Consider the following 16689-nt stretch of genomic DNA (forward strand, 5'->3'; position numbering starts at 1 on the left):
CAGCCGTGCACGTTGCCAACTCCGCCACGCACGCGGAAATATCAACTATACAGGAGAGCAGATATAACTATCTGTACAGTTTATAAAGCTGTCTTTTGATCGCCTTGCTTCGCACTGCATCGCTATGTTTCAGTATTAAAGCGCTTGGTGGTTAACCCTAGTTTAGCTCAGTAAACGCGCCCCGGCGACATTATCAGTCACGCATTTCTAGAATAAATCAGGAATTAATACCTGTTCTCCCACATTAAGTGCCTGCATGGAGTTATAACGAAATGGTGTTCCGATTCAGAATAGCAGTGTATGGCAACCGCTCGTGAGCCTACCTCACGTTTCCCATATCTGTTTAGAACCAAGCAATGTTTTAATAACTTTTTTTTAATAGCGTGTATTTATACGCTGATTGTCCACGAAAAACCGTTACGCTTGGTTGTAACAATAGACCTTTACATTTAAGTTAAGGTTAAACGAACCGTATACGTCTTATGCGGTCACATCAGAACGCAAATACAAGAATACTCCCAACGGGATCTTCGAACCAAGTGAGTTCCGTGGGAAAACCTAAAAAAGCGATTAATAAAGCAAACATTTAGACAAGCTTGATCATGCTCATGCTACCGGAAAACAGAATGATTGTAGTTAGCACACACGTTTAGTATGTGGTTGGATTAGTCCCGCTTTCTTCAACCCAACCTTCATCACACAGAGACAGCATACGCAACCCGCAAACTTCATGCGTATGGTAGCTCAGCACAATCTGTGTTCTCCAATATTTTTGCAGCATGAAATAGCTAGTGTAATTTAATATATATATTTTTTTTTTTAGTTCAGAAGCACGATGATATTTACCATTGTCCCTGACCAATAACGAAACTCAGAAAGCACAATCGCGAAGGCATTGCAATTCCCGATCGTATCCTGCATATTTCTGTTACCACTGGCGATATATGTTGTAGAGGTGGTCCTTCTTTTATTATTTTTTTTTTTTTAAATAGTCAGAAGAGCATCCTGCGCTTTGTTTTGTTTATGTGTCTGTCGGCGTTTCGACCGGGTCCCGGGAAGCGCTTTGGGAGATCAAGTGTCGCGTTTCCCAAGTTGAGGGGGGTCCCGCGCGCGTACAAAACAGAGTTCTGCTTCCGCAGATTGTTTGTGTATCTTGTGGGATAGCTCCGCTTTTCCACATGGTACTATTGCCCCCAGGGCTGCGAGCGTCTGCTCCTTGAACTTGAAGCACAGGGCCAAACGTAACTTCATGGAGGAACCCGAGGCCGAGCGAAAAACACGTCGGCGGGCGTTATGTCCTTCGCTGAGCAAGAGGGGAACTCTGTCTGGCTCCTGGAATCGCACCTTTCTCGTGATGCTCGAAGACTGGGCAAGATACTCTTGTATATGCCTGACGTACGTTTCTTTTTGCCTAAGTTTCTTCATCTGCGTCTCTTGGTCGCGTAAACGTGCACCGGTGAACATGTCTCGGTGGTTCTCCCCGTGGTTCGCGCGTGTATATTTTCTGCGGAATGCCGAGTTGCACTGGTCAGCGCAGGGGCGGATCCAAGGGAGGGGGCCGACGGGGTGCTCCCCCCCCCCCCTCCCCCAACCAAGTCGACCCCCCTCCCCCCTTCTCGGAGGGCAATTTGACATGGGTGGACCCCCGGTGGACACGAAAGAATGGGAGAATAGCTTCCTTACAAATTCTGGATCCGCCCCTGGGTCAGCGACTGTCAATACGTTGCGTAAACTACGGTCTAAGTGCTTCGTGGGAAATTTGACCCCGAGGCTTGCGTTGGAACTCGTCTGGCTCGTTTTGATTTTTGCTTTTCCATGTCCACCCACATTTTGTGGTGGAATAAAGTCGCCCGGCGAGGCACGTTTCCGTGATTTTAGCGGACTCGTATATTTTCTCTGGCATGTAAGCGGAACAGGACTCAGGTTTGGGTTCTGGAATTCTAAACCAAGGAAAGCTTTTTAAGCCCCACGCGGGGGCAGCGATCTCGAACGCGATTCCCTTAGTATGTGTTGGCGCATGGGACCATGATTCGATGTTTTCAAGGCCCTGATTGGACGTCGACGGCGTCCGGCAAGCTTTCGTAACCCCTGACCAGCGGGTTCATCGTTTAGTTTGGAACGGGCTCGTGCGAGACCCTTTAAAGTTCATCTCCGCGGTGCAACGCGTAACCTGTCGTGCGCGATAGGTTCTATCTTAATCACAGTTTGTGGCAACACGGGAGTGCGTGGAATCAGGTACTATCAGAGCACTCTAACGGCCAGGCGCTCAACTGCAGCGCCTACGCAACGCTGCAGTTGCACTTGCACGACTGGCCGTTAGAGTACTGCGATAGCACACGATGCCACGCGCTCCCGGGTTCCCGCTAACAGTGATTAAGCTAGTACTTTGTTCAGAGCCAACCAAGCAGCCGCCGTCCTCACCATGCGCGGTAGGACACCTGACGCCCAGGCGTCCTTTATTTCTAAGCCGTGCGCGGCAGTTTGTTCAAGTCTTCATCTTTTTCCCCTTTCTGTGTGCAACCTGGAATTGCAGTAAAGTTTTTGTTCTTTATCTGTCTTTGTAATCAAACACGAATCCTCCGATTCATGCCTCTCGTCATCGGCAACCAACCCTCCAGCAGCTAGCGGCATTCACAATCCCCCGGCCCACGACGGCAGTCACCCAAGGTACTCATCGAGGTTCTGCAAAACAACCTGTACTTCAGCACTTATGACTGATGTGGCCATTAGTGATATATGACTAATGCGTCCAACGGTAATTCGGACCTCGAATAAGCAACATAATTCTCCAATTCACCAGAACGCGACATTTACAGAAATAACAAAAAGGTGCGCTTACTCCCAGGTATCAAATCTCGGCCCTTTGCGTGGGAGCCAAGCACGATTACCATTCGGCGCGGCCACCTTGGCTAGCTGCGCGCGCAGCAAGATAAACTAAATACTCTCATGAGGCACACGGAGGTCTGGAACGCTTGTGAAAGAGAAGCACAGTTTGCTAATTGCTTTAATTGCAATAGGACGCAGCAAAACACACCACGCTAAGAACCGTGTCAGTGCACTTACCTTAAATGCATGTAGCCCCTCATCTATTGTCCAAGTGCCAACAAAATGAGTTTTCAATATGATGTACCAAAGTGCTAATTCTGCTCTGCTTCGAAATAAAATATTATCGCGATCTGTATTTAGCTACCATCTCTGTTCGTTCCAGGAACTGTCCAGAGTTATCCGCAAGTTCCGAACCGACTTCGCTCAACTGACCAGCGAGGTACAAGCTTGAGCCGTGAAATCTTCTTCAATTCAATGCCTGATATTTTCCTTCATATTCAGGAAGCTCGCAGCTACCTTGAGCAGAACGACGAAGAACCAGGCCAACTTTACAGGGAGCTCATACGTTGCCACGGTCATCGGTGCATCAAAGAGGTGAGCCCAGCGGATCATCTTCACTATTAAATGACTGCCACACCTTTCACTAAGGGGGTTGCATGTAGATGGGGGCCAGCGTCACGAAGACAGTGTGTGTGGTGTGTGAGAAAGAGAAATAGAAAGAAAGGTTGATTGATGGATTGAATCATCACGCTTAGATTGATAGATCCAGTAATGCTCTTTATATTTTTCTTCACCTAAGGGTTATGTAGACCTGAATAGTACCTCAGAGACTTCTTGATTGATTCATTGATTGATTGATTGATTCATTCATTCATTCATTCATTGACTGATTGTACGTTGAGTGAGAGGCCCAGGAAAATTAGTATTTGGTGGCGAGGGCGCTAGAGTGGAGAGAAAGAAAGAAAATACATTTCTCCGACAGCCGAGAGCAAGAGAGGAACTGTTATCAGCTCCGCCCCGTTGTCAGAGGGATGTCATATGTAACGACCTTCGCAACACCGGGAAGAATTTTTCCCCGACCTTCGCGGTTTGGGGTACCTAATTATACTTCTTGAGTGGAAAATTTAGAAACGGAAACCTTGGAAACAGAGCTGGTTAAAAAAATTCTAGGAAATGAAACACTCTCAGAATACGGCGGTCTCGAAGTTTCTGAAGCACCGTTCACACGCCTGCAACCGAGCAGGACGGAGAGAGACAAGACCGGTTTTGAAGCCTCTTCCGACGGCGTAGGACCAGATGTGCTGCTGCGGAGCAGGTTCTACGTCGTTAGAAGAGGCTTGAAAACCAGTCTTCCTCCGTCCTTCCAGGTTGCGAGTGTGTGAACGGCGCTTAAGATATCCGACGAGAAACTAAGAGAGAGGGGGAGACGAGAGGGGACGCTAAAGCGCCGAGCTCTGATTGGAGCGATTCGTGGGTAGAGCTGAGGCTAGCTGCCTCACTCGTCCAAGGTCTACCCACTAAGCATTCGAACCAGAGCTTGGTGTTCTGACGTCCCCTCCTCAGTTTCTCGGCGCATAAGCAGACACCCTAATTATTGTAATTAACAAGTTTATTATTCAATTCTAGCCGAATAAAAAACTGGCGGCTACGACTGTATCTGCACATATTGCCCGCTGGGAGTATTGGCGACTCCAGCGAAACCGACGCCGCGTAGCTGCCACGCCAAGAAGCTCAGGAGAGGAGGTCGTTTCGACTCTGTCGTCTGCTATCCCTGCTTGGTTCTCGTAGGCAGCATAGAAACAAACATCGTTTCCGGTAATTAATTGTGTGCTTCCGCCGTGTCATTCCTACGCACCGACTAGAAGAGGGTTTATGCCGTCTAAAAAGCGCTTTCCTTTCATGTGTAAGAGTAACACAGATTTTACGCCGCAGTGAAATAGGTCTATGGTGGTCCGCGTGCTGAACAACGAAAGCAACCTCCTCTCGTCCGCCATTTCGCCTGACCAGCGCGCCCCCTATAGTTCGCTGGAGTCGCGAATAACTTCAATAAGAGTCGAAACTCAGGCCAGCTGGCAAACAATCCTAATTAAGGATTAAAACCGTGAGATAAGAAAAGGAAAAGAAACATACACACAACGAAAGGTACATACAGTTTGAGACTGTAGTCTGTATGTTCCTTTTCGTTTCCTTGCCTCAAGATTTTAATTCTTAAATATGTTTTTTTTTTTTAAGTATAACTTCAGTTCAATAATATACTTCGCGTACCCCCGCTGGAAGTTTTTGTTTTTTTTCGTATAACTTAATTTTGCTCACATTGTACGTAGATGTACATTTTAATAAGCATTACATATGCTCGAGTTTATTTACATGTTTATTTTTGTTTTTAGTTAAATCAAGTTGTTTAAACAGGACCCTACAACTTCTTTAATAAACATAATTTTTACAAGTATTCCTGCCGAATGTTTTTGAAAGCAACATATCAAATAAAAAACTTCCACTCTGCCTTAATATTTTGCGCAAATGTATGTTGTTATTTGATTGAATAATTATAAAAACACTACTTTGATAAGTATATATTTCATTATCCTGCCAGTAAACAAACACATAATAATACGTTGTATGGTCATCTAAACTGTGGGAAGTTTAAAAACACAAATAAAACACTTTGCAAGAAAAGTTAGAAAACCTAATCTAGCAAGGCGTAATTATCAGCAAATGTTCTGCTAATTTACGGAGCAGTCTCAGTTTTTTTCCTCATCATGACCATAAGCGAGTCAATCAACGCTTAGATAGATTGAGATAGTGATGTGCTTTAGAATGTTTCCTTCCCTAAATACTACATCGAAGATCGGTAGCATGTAGGACATACTTAAGGTTGTTAATAAACCTTAAAGGACTTATGGTGCAGGTTGGCTGACTATAATATCTATAGAAAAATAAGTTTACATCATTCGGGCAAATAAGGCTTTATGCTTGTCGACGCTTAGCGCACTCAAAAAACTGTCATTCAAGCATTCACACACACAAAGAACGCTCCTTTCACACAGCGCTGTGTGAAAGGAGTGTTCTTTGTGTGTGTGAATGCTTGAATGACAGTTTTTTGAGTGCGCTAAACGTCGACAAACATGAACAACCAACTCGCCCAATCTCAAGTTCTCAAAGGCTTTATGCGGATTAAGTAAACGAGAATGTAGAAAAAAAGACGATGGCGAGCTTCATTTTTATTTGCCATGAATTAAAATTTCGCACTGACAATGAATAAAAAAATAACTCTTCATAAAGCACTCAAAATGAAGGAAGAATATTTAAAAAACAAGGGGTTCAGTTTTTTTAAAAACTTCTTGAACACATTAGTTTTGCAACATGCGTGCATTTGTATATACTGAGATTTGCAGGAACGATATTCATGCATTATTTTTGAATAGTCAACTTTTGTTGATATATATATACCAGCGATACCGACAATTGAATGTTGTCTCGTTTATCAAAATATCACCAAAAAAACCTACGGATTTTTCTTCTTTTTACAGCTTTTACCGATACATAAATTCTTTAGCCGCGCATGAATACTGCGTGATGGACGTTGAAAAGCCCAAACTAGCAGTCATATCGCACTGCCTAAATGACTCCTCTACTGCGTAAACCGGACTCGCCATGGCTCAAAGGCATAGCGAGTCCGGTTTATGTTGTCCTTATGTTGTCTAAACCCTTATATTGTCTAAACACGAACGTCTCATTTGTTTTAGTATTTGTTGGAATGCGCAATACCACATTTACTAATATCCAAAAGTTCAAGCAGCTAAACCAACATTTGTTTCTTTGAGATTAAGTCCAAACAAAGCATGAATCTAGCCATCCTGGAAGGAAGAAGTTACAAAAGAGTCTCCTGGATGTCTGAACATTGGTAGAAGACGTTTCTCTCGAAGTCTTGACCTTAGCGGAACGTCGGTTACGATTTTATGAATCTCCCTTTAACATCTTACATTGAACGCCTTTAAGGGTTGGGTGTATTCAAGAAGATGGTGGGAGTTTGCCTTTATAACAAGAGCGGTGGGCTTTCCGTTTCACGGTCCTCCAAAGGGTAAAGTAAGACCGTGAAAGTTAGAGCCAGAACTGAATACAGTCTCCCTGACAGATTAAGCGACTCTTCTCACCGATTTGTGATTCCTTCTTGGAAGTTAAGAGTAGCTGATGCCTCGTTGGCTATTGCGCAATAATCATATTATCTCTACCAGCCCCGCCCTACGATCCTTAGCGATGTAACATTTGTTCATGCAGTTTGACATGCTGTCCGTACCTTGGCAACTGGACCCCGAGCCCCTGATAACCACTTTGCAGGTGAGCACCACAAAGGGCGCCACCAGAGAAGCGCTTCGAAGTAAGAACACTTTAGCCATCGTGCTGCTTAAAATTATTGTTCCCAGCTATCTGAACCTCAACTCGCCGGAAAACGTTTCGCGTCTTCCAAAGATAATAGAGTCGGCGATAGAGCAAACAATCTCATCTCACCGTCTTGACACCATCTGTCCAACTCAGGAAATCAAGTTATCGAAATGTAACCCTCGCCAGCCGTACCCGCGCTGCACTAAGAAAGACCGAAATGGAGGCGCCCACAAAAAGACATAGAGAAATTACTTTAGCTAAACAGAGCTAATTTTGGCTCTTGGACCAGTAAATAACTTTTATTAAATTCACACTTTGCGTTCTTCGCATTCAACTTCAACCATCGATGACCCTCAAACTTAGAGACGATTGCTGACAAGGTGAATTTCACCTGATTACTAGCAGTGTTTGTTGTTTTCCGCTCTAACGGGAAAGATTCTAAAAGTGTCACATGTTTTTCTGGAAGTGATTTGTGGAGAGCTTAATTTGGGCGAATCGCCTAAGCTACAATTACGCGTCTTCTTGTTGTTGTTGTTGTTGTTTTGGCACAGCATGTAGTTGCTTCACCAGAGCCAGCTTCCATGGAATCAACTGAACCGATCTTGAGTACACCACTCAATTTATGGCGAAGGTGGGCTCAAGTCCTCTCTTCGTAGGCCTCGAACTGGTCTATATATCTGCATTTTACTCACAGGATGGCGCTGCGGCTGCTGGTGCCTTGGACGAAGCAAGCAGTGGCTGGTCGAGAAGGAGCGAAGGTCTGGGATGCTTGAATCTTAAAGTAATGAAGTCCCTCTCTCCCGTTTAGCCATCGGTGTCTTAACTGAGAAGTGAACACCTCGTGGGTTACCAGGCCCCTCGATCTTCTACGTCAACCGGAAGCTAGCCCGGGGTGGAGATGGGGCACGAGTTTTGTGTGAGCTAGGAATCGTCTTCACAAACTGAGGACAAGAAGTCAAACACCTCCCGGAGAGAAAACCGTAGTATTGATCAGAGCGTGCAAGTATAGGCGAAATTGTGATAGTTTAAGATGACAGGCATAACAGCTCTGTCGCGAGTGTTCCTTTCGCGGTGCGCATTTTTGTAGATCTTATTCCTATCCTGTAAAACCGCAGTGTACAAGTTTATTTATCACCTACTGAGAGCGGACTACAGATTGAACAGGAGTGGGACATCAGCGTTCTTTATTCTTTATTCTTTATTCAGGTAGCTCCTGCAGCGCCGTTGAGGCATTATTGCAGGGGGCGAACAACATAGAAAAAAACATTTCTGCATTTGCGGCACAAACAGTTTCAACACTTAAATTGTTCCAATCCCTAATAGTCCTAACAAAGAAAGAATTTTTGCACAGTTCCGTCCTGGTGGAATATTCGCGTATTTTGTGGATATGATCTTTACGTTGGGAAATATAGTAAGGGGGTAGAAGGTAATGAAAACCGTTAATACCAGTGTGTTTATTATAAATGCTATATAGAAATTTTAAGCGCAAATTTTTCCGCCTGAATGTCAGCAAATCCCAGCCTAATGTACTCTTCATGTCCGTGACGCTCGAAAAGCGGTCGTACAGCCCCAGGACGAAGCGTGCCGCACGATTTTGGATCCTCTCTAAAGCCTCTATGTGATTTTGCTGAACAGGATCCCACACAGTGCAAGCATAATCAGTAAGAGGTCGAACGTAGGTAAGGTATGCAAGTTCTTTTATTTTTTGGGTATACCTTTTTAGATTACGCTGGATAAAACCGAGTGCCCGTCCCGCCCTCATGACGACATCGTCAATTTGCGCATTCCACTTGCAGTCTGCTAATAAGGTCACCCCCAGATACTTTACTTTACCGTCACTTTTTAGTGGTTCATTATTTAAATAATACTGAGTGTGAAGTTTATTTTTTTTTGCGGGTGAAGGTGACATGTACACATTTGCTGACGTTTAACTGCAATTTTGATAGACTGCACCAGAGTTCAATTTGATCCAAATCAGCCTGCAGTTGTGTGGAATCCTCATCGTTTTTTATACATCTATATACAACACAATCGTCAGCAAACAATCTTAGCTGAGAGGTCACGCCAACGTGAATATCATTTATAAATATTAAGAACAGCAAAGGTCCAAGTACCGACCCCTGCGGCACGCCAGAGGTAACTTCAACAAAATCTGATGTTTCACCATCTAGAACCGTACATTGCCGACGCGAACACAAATATGCCTGTATCCAATTATGTACCGATGTATCTAGATTCAAAAGTGCCAATTTTTGGATTAAGAGGGAATGCGATACTGTATCAAACGCTTTTCTAAAATCGAGAAACACACAATCAATTTGCTCACCCCTATCAACGGTAGTAACAAGATCATGATAAAATTCAGTGAGTTGTGTAGTACAAGAATAACCCTTTCTAAATCCATGTTGATAATCAATAAAAAAGTTCTGAAACGTGAGATGTTGCATTATCTGGGAATATAAAATGTGCTCAAACAACTTGCAGCAAACCGACGTTAAGGAGATCGGCCTGTAATTCGTGACATCATTTTTGGGACCTTTCTTATGTATAGGAGTAACATTAGCTAATTTCCAGTCCCCTGGCAAAGCTCCATTAAGTAATGACTTGTTAAATATTATGAAAAGGTAAGGCGCTATTGCGTCTGCACAACTCTTTAGAACCCGAGGGGAAATTTTATCAGGGCCCATCGCTTTGGTTTCATCGATATGTTCCAAAAGATTAAATACACCTTCCATACTTATTTCTACGGGTGGCATCACATCGTAATTGCTTGAACACATTTCTAGTGTTGTATCTTCTGGAGGCAGAAAGACTGATTTAAAATGATTGTTAAAAACGCAAGCTTTCTGCCCTGCGTCAGTGAGTAGTTCGCCATGTACCATTATATCAGGTATTCCCATCTGATCATTACCACAGAGCTTCATAAACTTCCAGAGCTGCTTATTGTTAGTTTTCATCGTGTCTTCAAGACGTTGAAGATAATCCTGTTTAGATTTTTTTGCGGTCTCTTTGTACGTCGTAGTCAATTCCTTTAATATCTGGAGGTTTGAGGCCGAACTTTTCTTTTTATATCTTGCGTACGCACGCTTGCGTTTTTTAATAATTCTTAATAGACCACCATTGATCCATGGTTTTTCTCTTTTCTTTAGCTTACGTACCTCAATACTCGGAATGTATTTCTCTGTGAGGCTAATAACTCTCTGTTTAAAAAGCATCCACACGTCCTCAACACTCATTTCTTCGGCAATACATTCGAAAGAAAGGAAGCTCTCGCGAAGTTCAGAACTGATACCCTCATAATCACCCCTTGCGTACAGAAATACGTTTCGATTTGCATTCAATTTTTTACGGGGAGATTGAAAACTAAGCGTGGCCACAATAGCGTCATGATCGCTAATACCAGGAATGACGTCAACTCGTTTAACAATGCCAGGATAGTTACAAAATAATAAATCGAGTATGTTCGAGCCACGCGTAGGTGTGAGAACATGCTGTGTGAAGCCCAAAGTGTCAACCATGCATTTTAAATCAAGGTTTAAACGACTGAGTGATCCACAGGTACACATTTCGTCACTTCATATCATATCTGGAAGGTTAAAATCCCCACCAAGTAGCACACAGTCATTAGAAACACTAGAAACCAGATCGCTAAGTTGGCATAAAACAGTGGGGTCAGAACTTGGGGGTCTGTAGAATACGCCTACAATAAGATTAAAACCATCAGGCAGTCTGACCCGACACCCAGGGCCGTAACCAGGGGGGGGGGGGGGGGGGGGGGTTAGGGGGTTCTGACCCCCCCCGAAATTTTTTTCTGGGTACGGCCCTGGTCGGTGCACTTGCAGCCAGCCGATTTTAATCTCCACATCTGCGCACGCGCAGTGGCACCGGTCGGCTACCGGGTACCAAACCGGGACCGGTTCTTCGGTTTGCTTTAACTCTCCATTATATGCCACCGATGCACACGATTCATAGGCGAAAATAAGACAAAATGGCCGCCGTTGTCCCCGAAAACCCCCCCCCCGAAATTTTTTTCTGGGTACGGCCCTGCCGACACCACACTGACTCAACTGTATTTCCAGCTATATCTAGTTGGCAACTTTGTAAGGAGGTGCTAATAAGCAAAAAAACTCCTCCTCCGTGCAGCGACCTATCTCTTCTGTAAACATTGAAATTGCTGGGAAAGACTTCATGATCAGGAACAGAGTCATCCAACCATGACTCCGTCCCAAGGATAACATCAGCCTGTACAGATTTGATCAAACCGGACAATTCCTCTATTTTGTTTTTTACACTTCTGCAATTCACGACCATCAAAACAACATCCCTCCGTGATACTATTTTTTTTTTATCAGAGGGGCGTCAGGCACGTTTCACGGGTACAACCTGCTCGGTCTCGGTATCCCAAGTAAACACTTTTCCGTTGATTACAAGCTTATCATGCGTTAGTTTTACTTTGTTCGTTACGTCCTCCCTTTTAGCTTTAGCGTACGCCCAAAGATGACGTCGCTTTTCTCTAACTTCCAACGAGTAATCGTCAGACAAAGACACGAACGTACCCTTTAACTTGTATGCTTTTCTCATGATAGCATTTTTTTCATCGAGGGACGAGAAACGCACTAACACCGGTCGGGCTCTTTCCGCCGAGTATCTCCCAAGCCGGTGAATTTTTTCTATAACCGACGGCCTAATATCAAGTTTCTTTTCAAAAATTTCTAAAATCACCTTTTCGTTTAGCAATGCGGGCGTTTCAGCCTCACTCTCGGCCACCCCGTAAACGACAATATTGTTTCGCTTGCCCGCGTTTTCTAGGTAGCTAATCCTGGAACCCAAGGAGTGAACCCTGCATCCGAGGTCCTTGACTAAGTTCTCACATCTTTCGAGGTTGGGGACAAGTTGCGAAAATCCCTCGACTTTCGTTTCAATTGAAGATAACCGCTGATTTGTTTGGCGAATATGTTCGTCCAATCTGTCTCCAATCGACGATATGCTGGCATTAAGGGCCCTCTGGCCATCGAGAATTGCCGCAAGCTGAGCTTCAGAAAACGGACCCGGATTAAGCTCAACGTCACCGCTCAGCAAAAGAACAATAAGAAAGAGCGAATCAAAACAGTCGGCAACACACTTCAAGAAGGCCCTCGGGCGAGGCAGCACTACCAGGCAGACATTATTGCTTTTCACATCAAAATAAAAACGGTCTTTACCAACCTGGATGACGAACAACAGGTGGTTAGGTCGTGGCCGCATGCCTGGAGTGCTATCTCGCCCACTGACGAGGTTGGCAAAAGGGGCGTTGCAGGAAGGTTCCGGTGATGTTGATGACACTGGGGCTACACGCACATAGAACGGCGTTGCCAGATGAAATGTCCCGGCGGCCGTTAGAACCAGCGGGAATCCGCAGGCCCCGACGTGGTCCGAACAAACTGTTTCGTCGATAATATCCCAACCGTTGTACGAAGCGGGGAACGTTGTAAATCCACCGTCATCAGCTGGCCGCAGAACCCAAGATGACAGGACCTGGATGACGAACAACAGGTGGTTAGGTCGTGGCCGCATGCCTGGAGTGCTATCTCGCCCACTGACGAGGTTGGCAAAAGGGGCGTTGCAGGAAGGTTCCGGTGATGTTGATGACACTGGGGCTACACGCACATAGAACGGCGTTGCCAGATGAAATGTCCCGGCGGCCGTTAGAACCAGCGCGAATCCGCAGGCCCCGACGTGGTCCGAACAAGCTGTTTCGTCGATAATATCCCAACCGTTGTACGAAGCGGGGAACGTTGTAAATCCACCGTCATCAGCTGGCCGCAGAACCCAAGATGACAGGACCTGGATGACTAACAACAGGTGGTTAGGTCGTGGCCGCATACCTGGAGTGCTATCTCGCCCACCGCGAACGACTTCGGCTGGAGCCCGTGTTCATTCAGTGAGAACACAAGCTTCAGCCAAAGGCTGACACATGACTCACTGGCCCTGGGAATGTGACAAATAAAATGCAGCGCTGCGGCGCTCTATCTGAAAGGTGCTGTTAAACGCGGACGAAGCGCTCGTGTCCTCCCTGCACCACTTTGGCCTACGGTAGGTGGCGTAGAAATTTCAGCATTATAGACCATTCCACCTACTGCTCTTGGGCAGTCGTCATTTCGTTACATCCGGGCATGTCAGAGAGGCCGTTTTCTATATTTGGGCAGCAATCCTGGGCTGTACGCTGACTGCACCGAACACCTAACGTTCGCTCGCTGCGGCTGCTAGGGAACTGCTTCGCGTTTCTAGAACATTTATGGCTACTCCTCGAGTAGCATATTGCGCTCACTTGTTCTATTTCGGTAAATGATCAGCTAGCGTATTTTCTCTCGGTTTCTTAATAGCAAAAGCATCCTCCGGCAGTACAGCTGCGTCCATTGCATGAGAAAAGACTAGGTTCCTGATAGTACAGTTCTGAGTCCGAAAAACGTCGTGCTCTATTTCCAGGAAACGCCATGCAAACGTAATTTTGTTTTTTTGTTTTTCTTACTCCGGGGTTAGAGACATTAAGCGGAGAGCATTTTCCTTACGTGTTCCCCGCCATATGCGACAGCGTTTTGTTAGCCAAGGAAGCAATGTCACGTCGAAGTTAGACGCATTAATTTTATTTTTTACGAATAATAAGAATCAAATTTTGCACAAAACTCGCTGCCCCCGCACTGGCGTTGTTAGGTTTTCGGCGGTGCGTCGAAGATAATTGTGCACCCATTCTGCGTGTTTCACGTGCAGCGATTTTGCTCCAAGAGCGGCGCGATTCCCGCCGCCGCGGCGCTCTGGCCAGCCGCAGCAGCAGAGCAGCGCGGTTCTAGACGGTTAAGGCGAATTTCACTGGTCGTTTTGGAGCGCACCGCGATCGACTTTTCTGGAGTGAGCCTATTTCACTTGGCGATCGGGATCGAGATGGACGCGTTCCATGGTCGTTCTGGATTAGCTCGCGCTCCAGATCTTGATCTGGATCCAAGAGAGGTCGCTCCGACGATTTCGGCGGATTCAACCGGAAGCCAGCGAGGCCAGCCCTCGGCGCACACACGTGACTTCCTTTCTCGAGGGGCATCTCGCCTGATCTCGCCCATCTGGCCTCAGAAGAATTCGTACAAGCCGCTTGCTCACCCCTTGGCTCGACAGCCGGTTCGTTTTCCAGGAAGGAGAAGAGAAGGTTTTTCCGCTTGCTAGAAGCACCTGAGCCATTCCTGCTGCTCGTGCGTCGAACAGCACCGCGATTGCGAGAACGTCTTCGAAAAGACCGCGGCGGCCGCGGAAAGGGGATTCCCGGGCAGTTGAATGACGGGAAGGCATCCTCCGATCCCGGAGCAGTGGTCATGTTCCATGAGGATCCGTAGGCGGCGCGACCCCGTTCGGATCGTGTGCTCCATTCGGATCTGGTCAACTGAACCCGGCGCGCTCCAAAACGCCCAATGGAATTCGCCATTAGAAAGTTTTCGCGGTGGCAGAGCGGCGGCATCCGCGCTGGCCACAGGAAAGAAAGCATAGCGGGAAAGCTTGCGCATAGGATGGCGTTTTTACGTTTTTCAAGCAGAAAACATGCAGAGAAATTACGCAAGCGACTGGTTTCCGGTTTCTTTTTTTCCATTTTTATTGGTGGGTTTAGCTTTTCTGCCTTATCGGTGGCGCCGGACCTGTTTGGGAAATTGTAGAAGGGAATTGTTCTCCCCTTCTTAAAATAGTTCGCAAGGAGCGTCTGTAATGTTCGGGCATATCCTAGTTTGAGACCGATTGCCAATTGCCCCGCCCCCACTGTTCTGACACCGCTGGCCATGGAGCTGTGCTTGTAAGGTCAAGTTCCCGTTTCATCATCCCTTTTGTGTCCGAACCCGTTCATACTGGCATTCTTAAGACTTTCGTGTTTAGTGTTTGAGAATTTCTTGTGCCATCGTGTTTCGCCTCCTGATAAACACATGTCTCCATGCATGTGTTCAATTAGGAGGTTTGTTGGAATCTTTCCAACCAAGGTTACGCACTCCACGACAACGCGCTTTAATAATAAATGAACAAATAAACAAAATTTTTGTTTTTGTTTCATATGTTTTTTTTGTTTTTTTTAATAAAGGAATATTAAACAGTAAACTGAAACCCGAGGCAATCACATAGTTATTTGAGAACTCTAGAACTCATTGTCCGCGTCCGCTTGCTGCAAGCAACGTTGGGTTTTGAGCAGCAGAAATTGCTCGCGGTCGACGCATGTGAAATTATACGTTGTGATCTATGCCGCAGTGCCGCTAGTGGCAGCGATTTTCTACGCAGAACCGCTGCATGTGAAGCGAGCATTAGTAGCTTCCCAAGTTCCACGCACGCGTAAACATCACAATTTGTTTTTGCTTATTAATAGACCACTCCACAAAGTTAAAACATTCTGGCGGGCTAGTTGGTTACACATAATTAAATTACAAATAGTGCTAGGACGAGGACAGACGAAGAAGTGGACAGGACAGGCGCACTCCACAAATTTGCGATAATGTAATTCCTGTGAGGATTTGATTTTTATCAGGCAACGAATTCTGGGGGTGTGGACTCGATGTTCCCTACAAAGAAAATAAAGGCCCCAATCTGCACAGTTGTTCTAAATGTATACTTTTCGAATCAACGAGCGTAGGCAGGTGGTCAATGCAGTACAGGATACCGTCTTCACTCAAGAGCTGGCGTGCTTTTTAAGAACATTGTCCGTTGGAATGTAAATTGAGCTAGATCCATTCGCCCGAGTTGTCCTTTTTTCGGAACTTTGTTTCTTTTTAATATCATTTACTCTCAGACATATGTCAGCGTGTCAAATAAAATTGCTCGCTAGAACAGCCTATGTAGTTTGGCTAGTTGGGGGTAGACATACACGAGCTCCTTTGGTGTAGACATAAGCGACCGACACAGACACATCCGGTGTAGACATACATACACACACATCCGATGTAAACTTACACGATCTCTTTAAAAGGGAAAAAATGGTTGATGAGGTTAGACGTGTGGTTTAAATAAATAAACTTTATTTAAACGTACACGAAACGAAGTGCTTACTATTTAAACCAAAAGGAATGACACTACCATCAAATTTTAAATTATAATTCCAGGACTCCTTTATCGAACACTCTCCAATAATTCGATTCTTGGGAGTTTTATTTCATAAAAACTTATCATGGACACCGCATATTGATTCGCTCATAAAAAATCTTTGTCGAGCTGTTGGTCTTTTGAATAGATTAAGATATTACCTCCCCCAAAACGCTAAACGTCACATTTATTTCGCCCTCATACACACCCGCATAAGTTATTGTCTCTTGGTGTAGTCAACTGCGTCGCAAACAGATTTAAATCGTCTCTTATCTATACAAAAGCTAGCATTGCGAGCAATTGGAAACAGAGAATATGTTAGGAATGCCACACCATACTTTAGGTGGACTCCGCCGATTGTTTGGTAGACTTGGATTTAGCTGGAAATTTGCAGACCGCATCGAT

The 16689-nt window shown here is 45.3% G+C and overlaps 1 protein-coding gene across 1 annotated transcript in view; it reads left to right on the top strand.

Moving 5' to 3' along the window:
* LOC8041303 (putative phosphoenolpyruvate synthase) overlaps positions 1 to 16689 on the top strand; it is a 394011-nt gene that overhangs the window by 305104 nt on the left and 72218 nt on the right. Inside the window, exons 29-33 of the mRNA XM_040214093.3 lie at positions 3209 to 3265; positions 3328 to 3420; positions 7105 to 7164; positions 7761 to 7840; positions 7904 to 7967. Coding sequence (XP_040070027.1) covers positions 3209 to 3265; positions 3328 to 3420; positions 7105 to 7164; positions 7761 to 7840; positions 7904 to 7967 — 354 coding nt within the window. The remainder of the gene's footprint in view (positions 1 to 3208; positions 3266 to 3327; positions 3421 to 7104; positions 7165 to 7760; positions 7841 to 7903; positions 7968 to 16689) is intronic.

This window comes from Ixodes scapularis, unplaced genomic scaffold (genome assembly GCF_016920785.2).
Source record: "Ixodes scapularis isolate PalLabHiFi unplaced genomic scaffold, ASM1692078v2 PGA_scaffold8__174_contigs__length_109621045, whole genome shotgun sequence".
In the NCBI taxonomy this organism is placed as follows: domain Eukaryota; kingdom Metazoa; phylum Arthropoda; class Arachnida; order Ixodida; family Ixodidae; genus Ixodes; species Ixodes scapularis.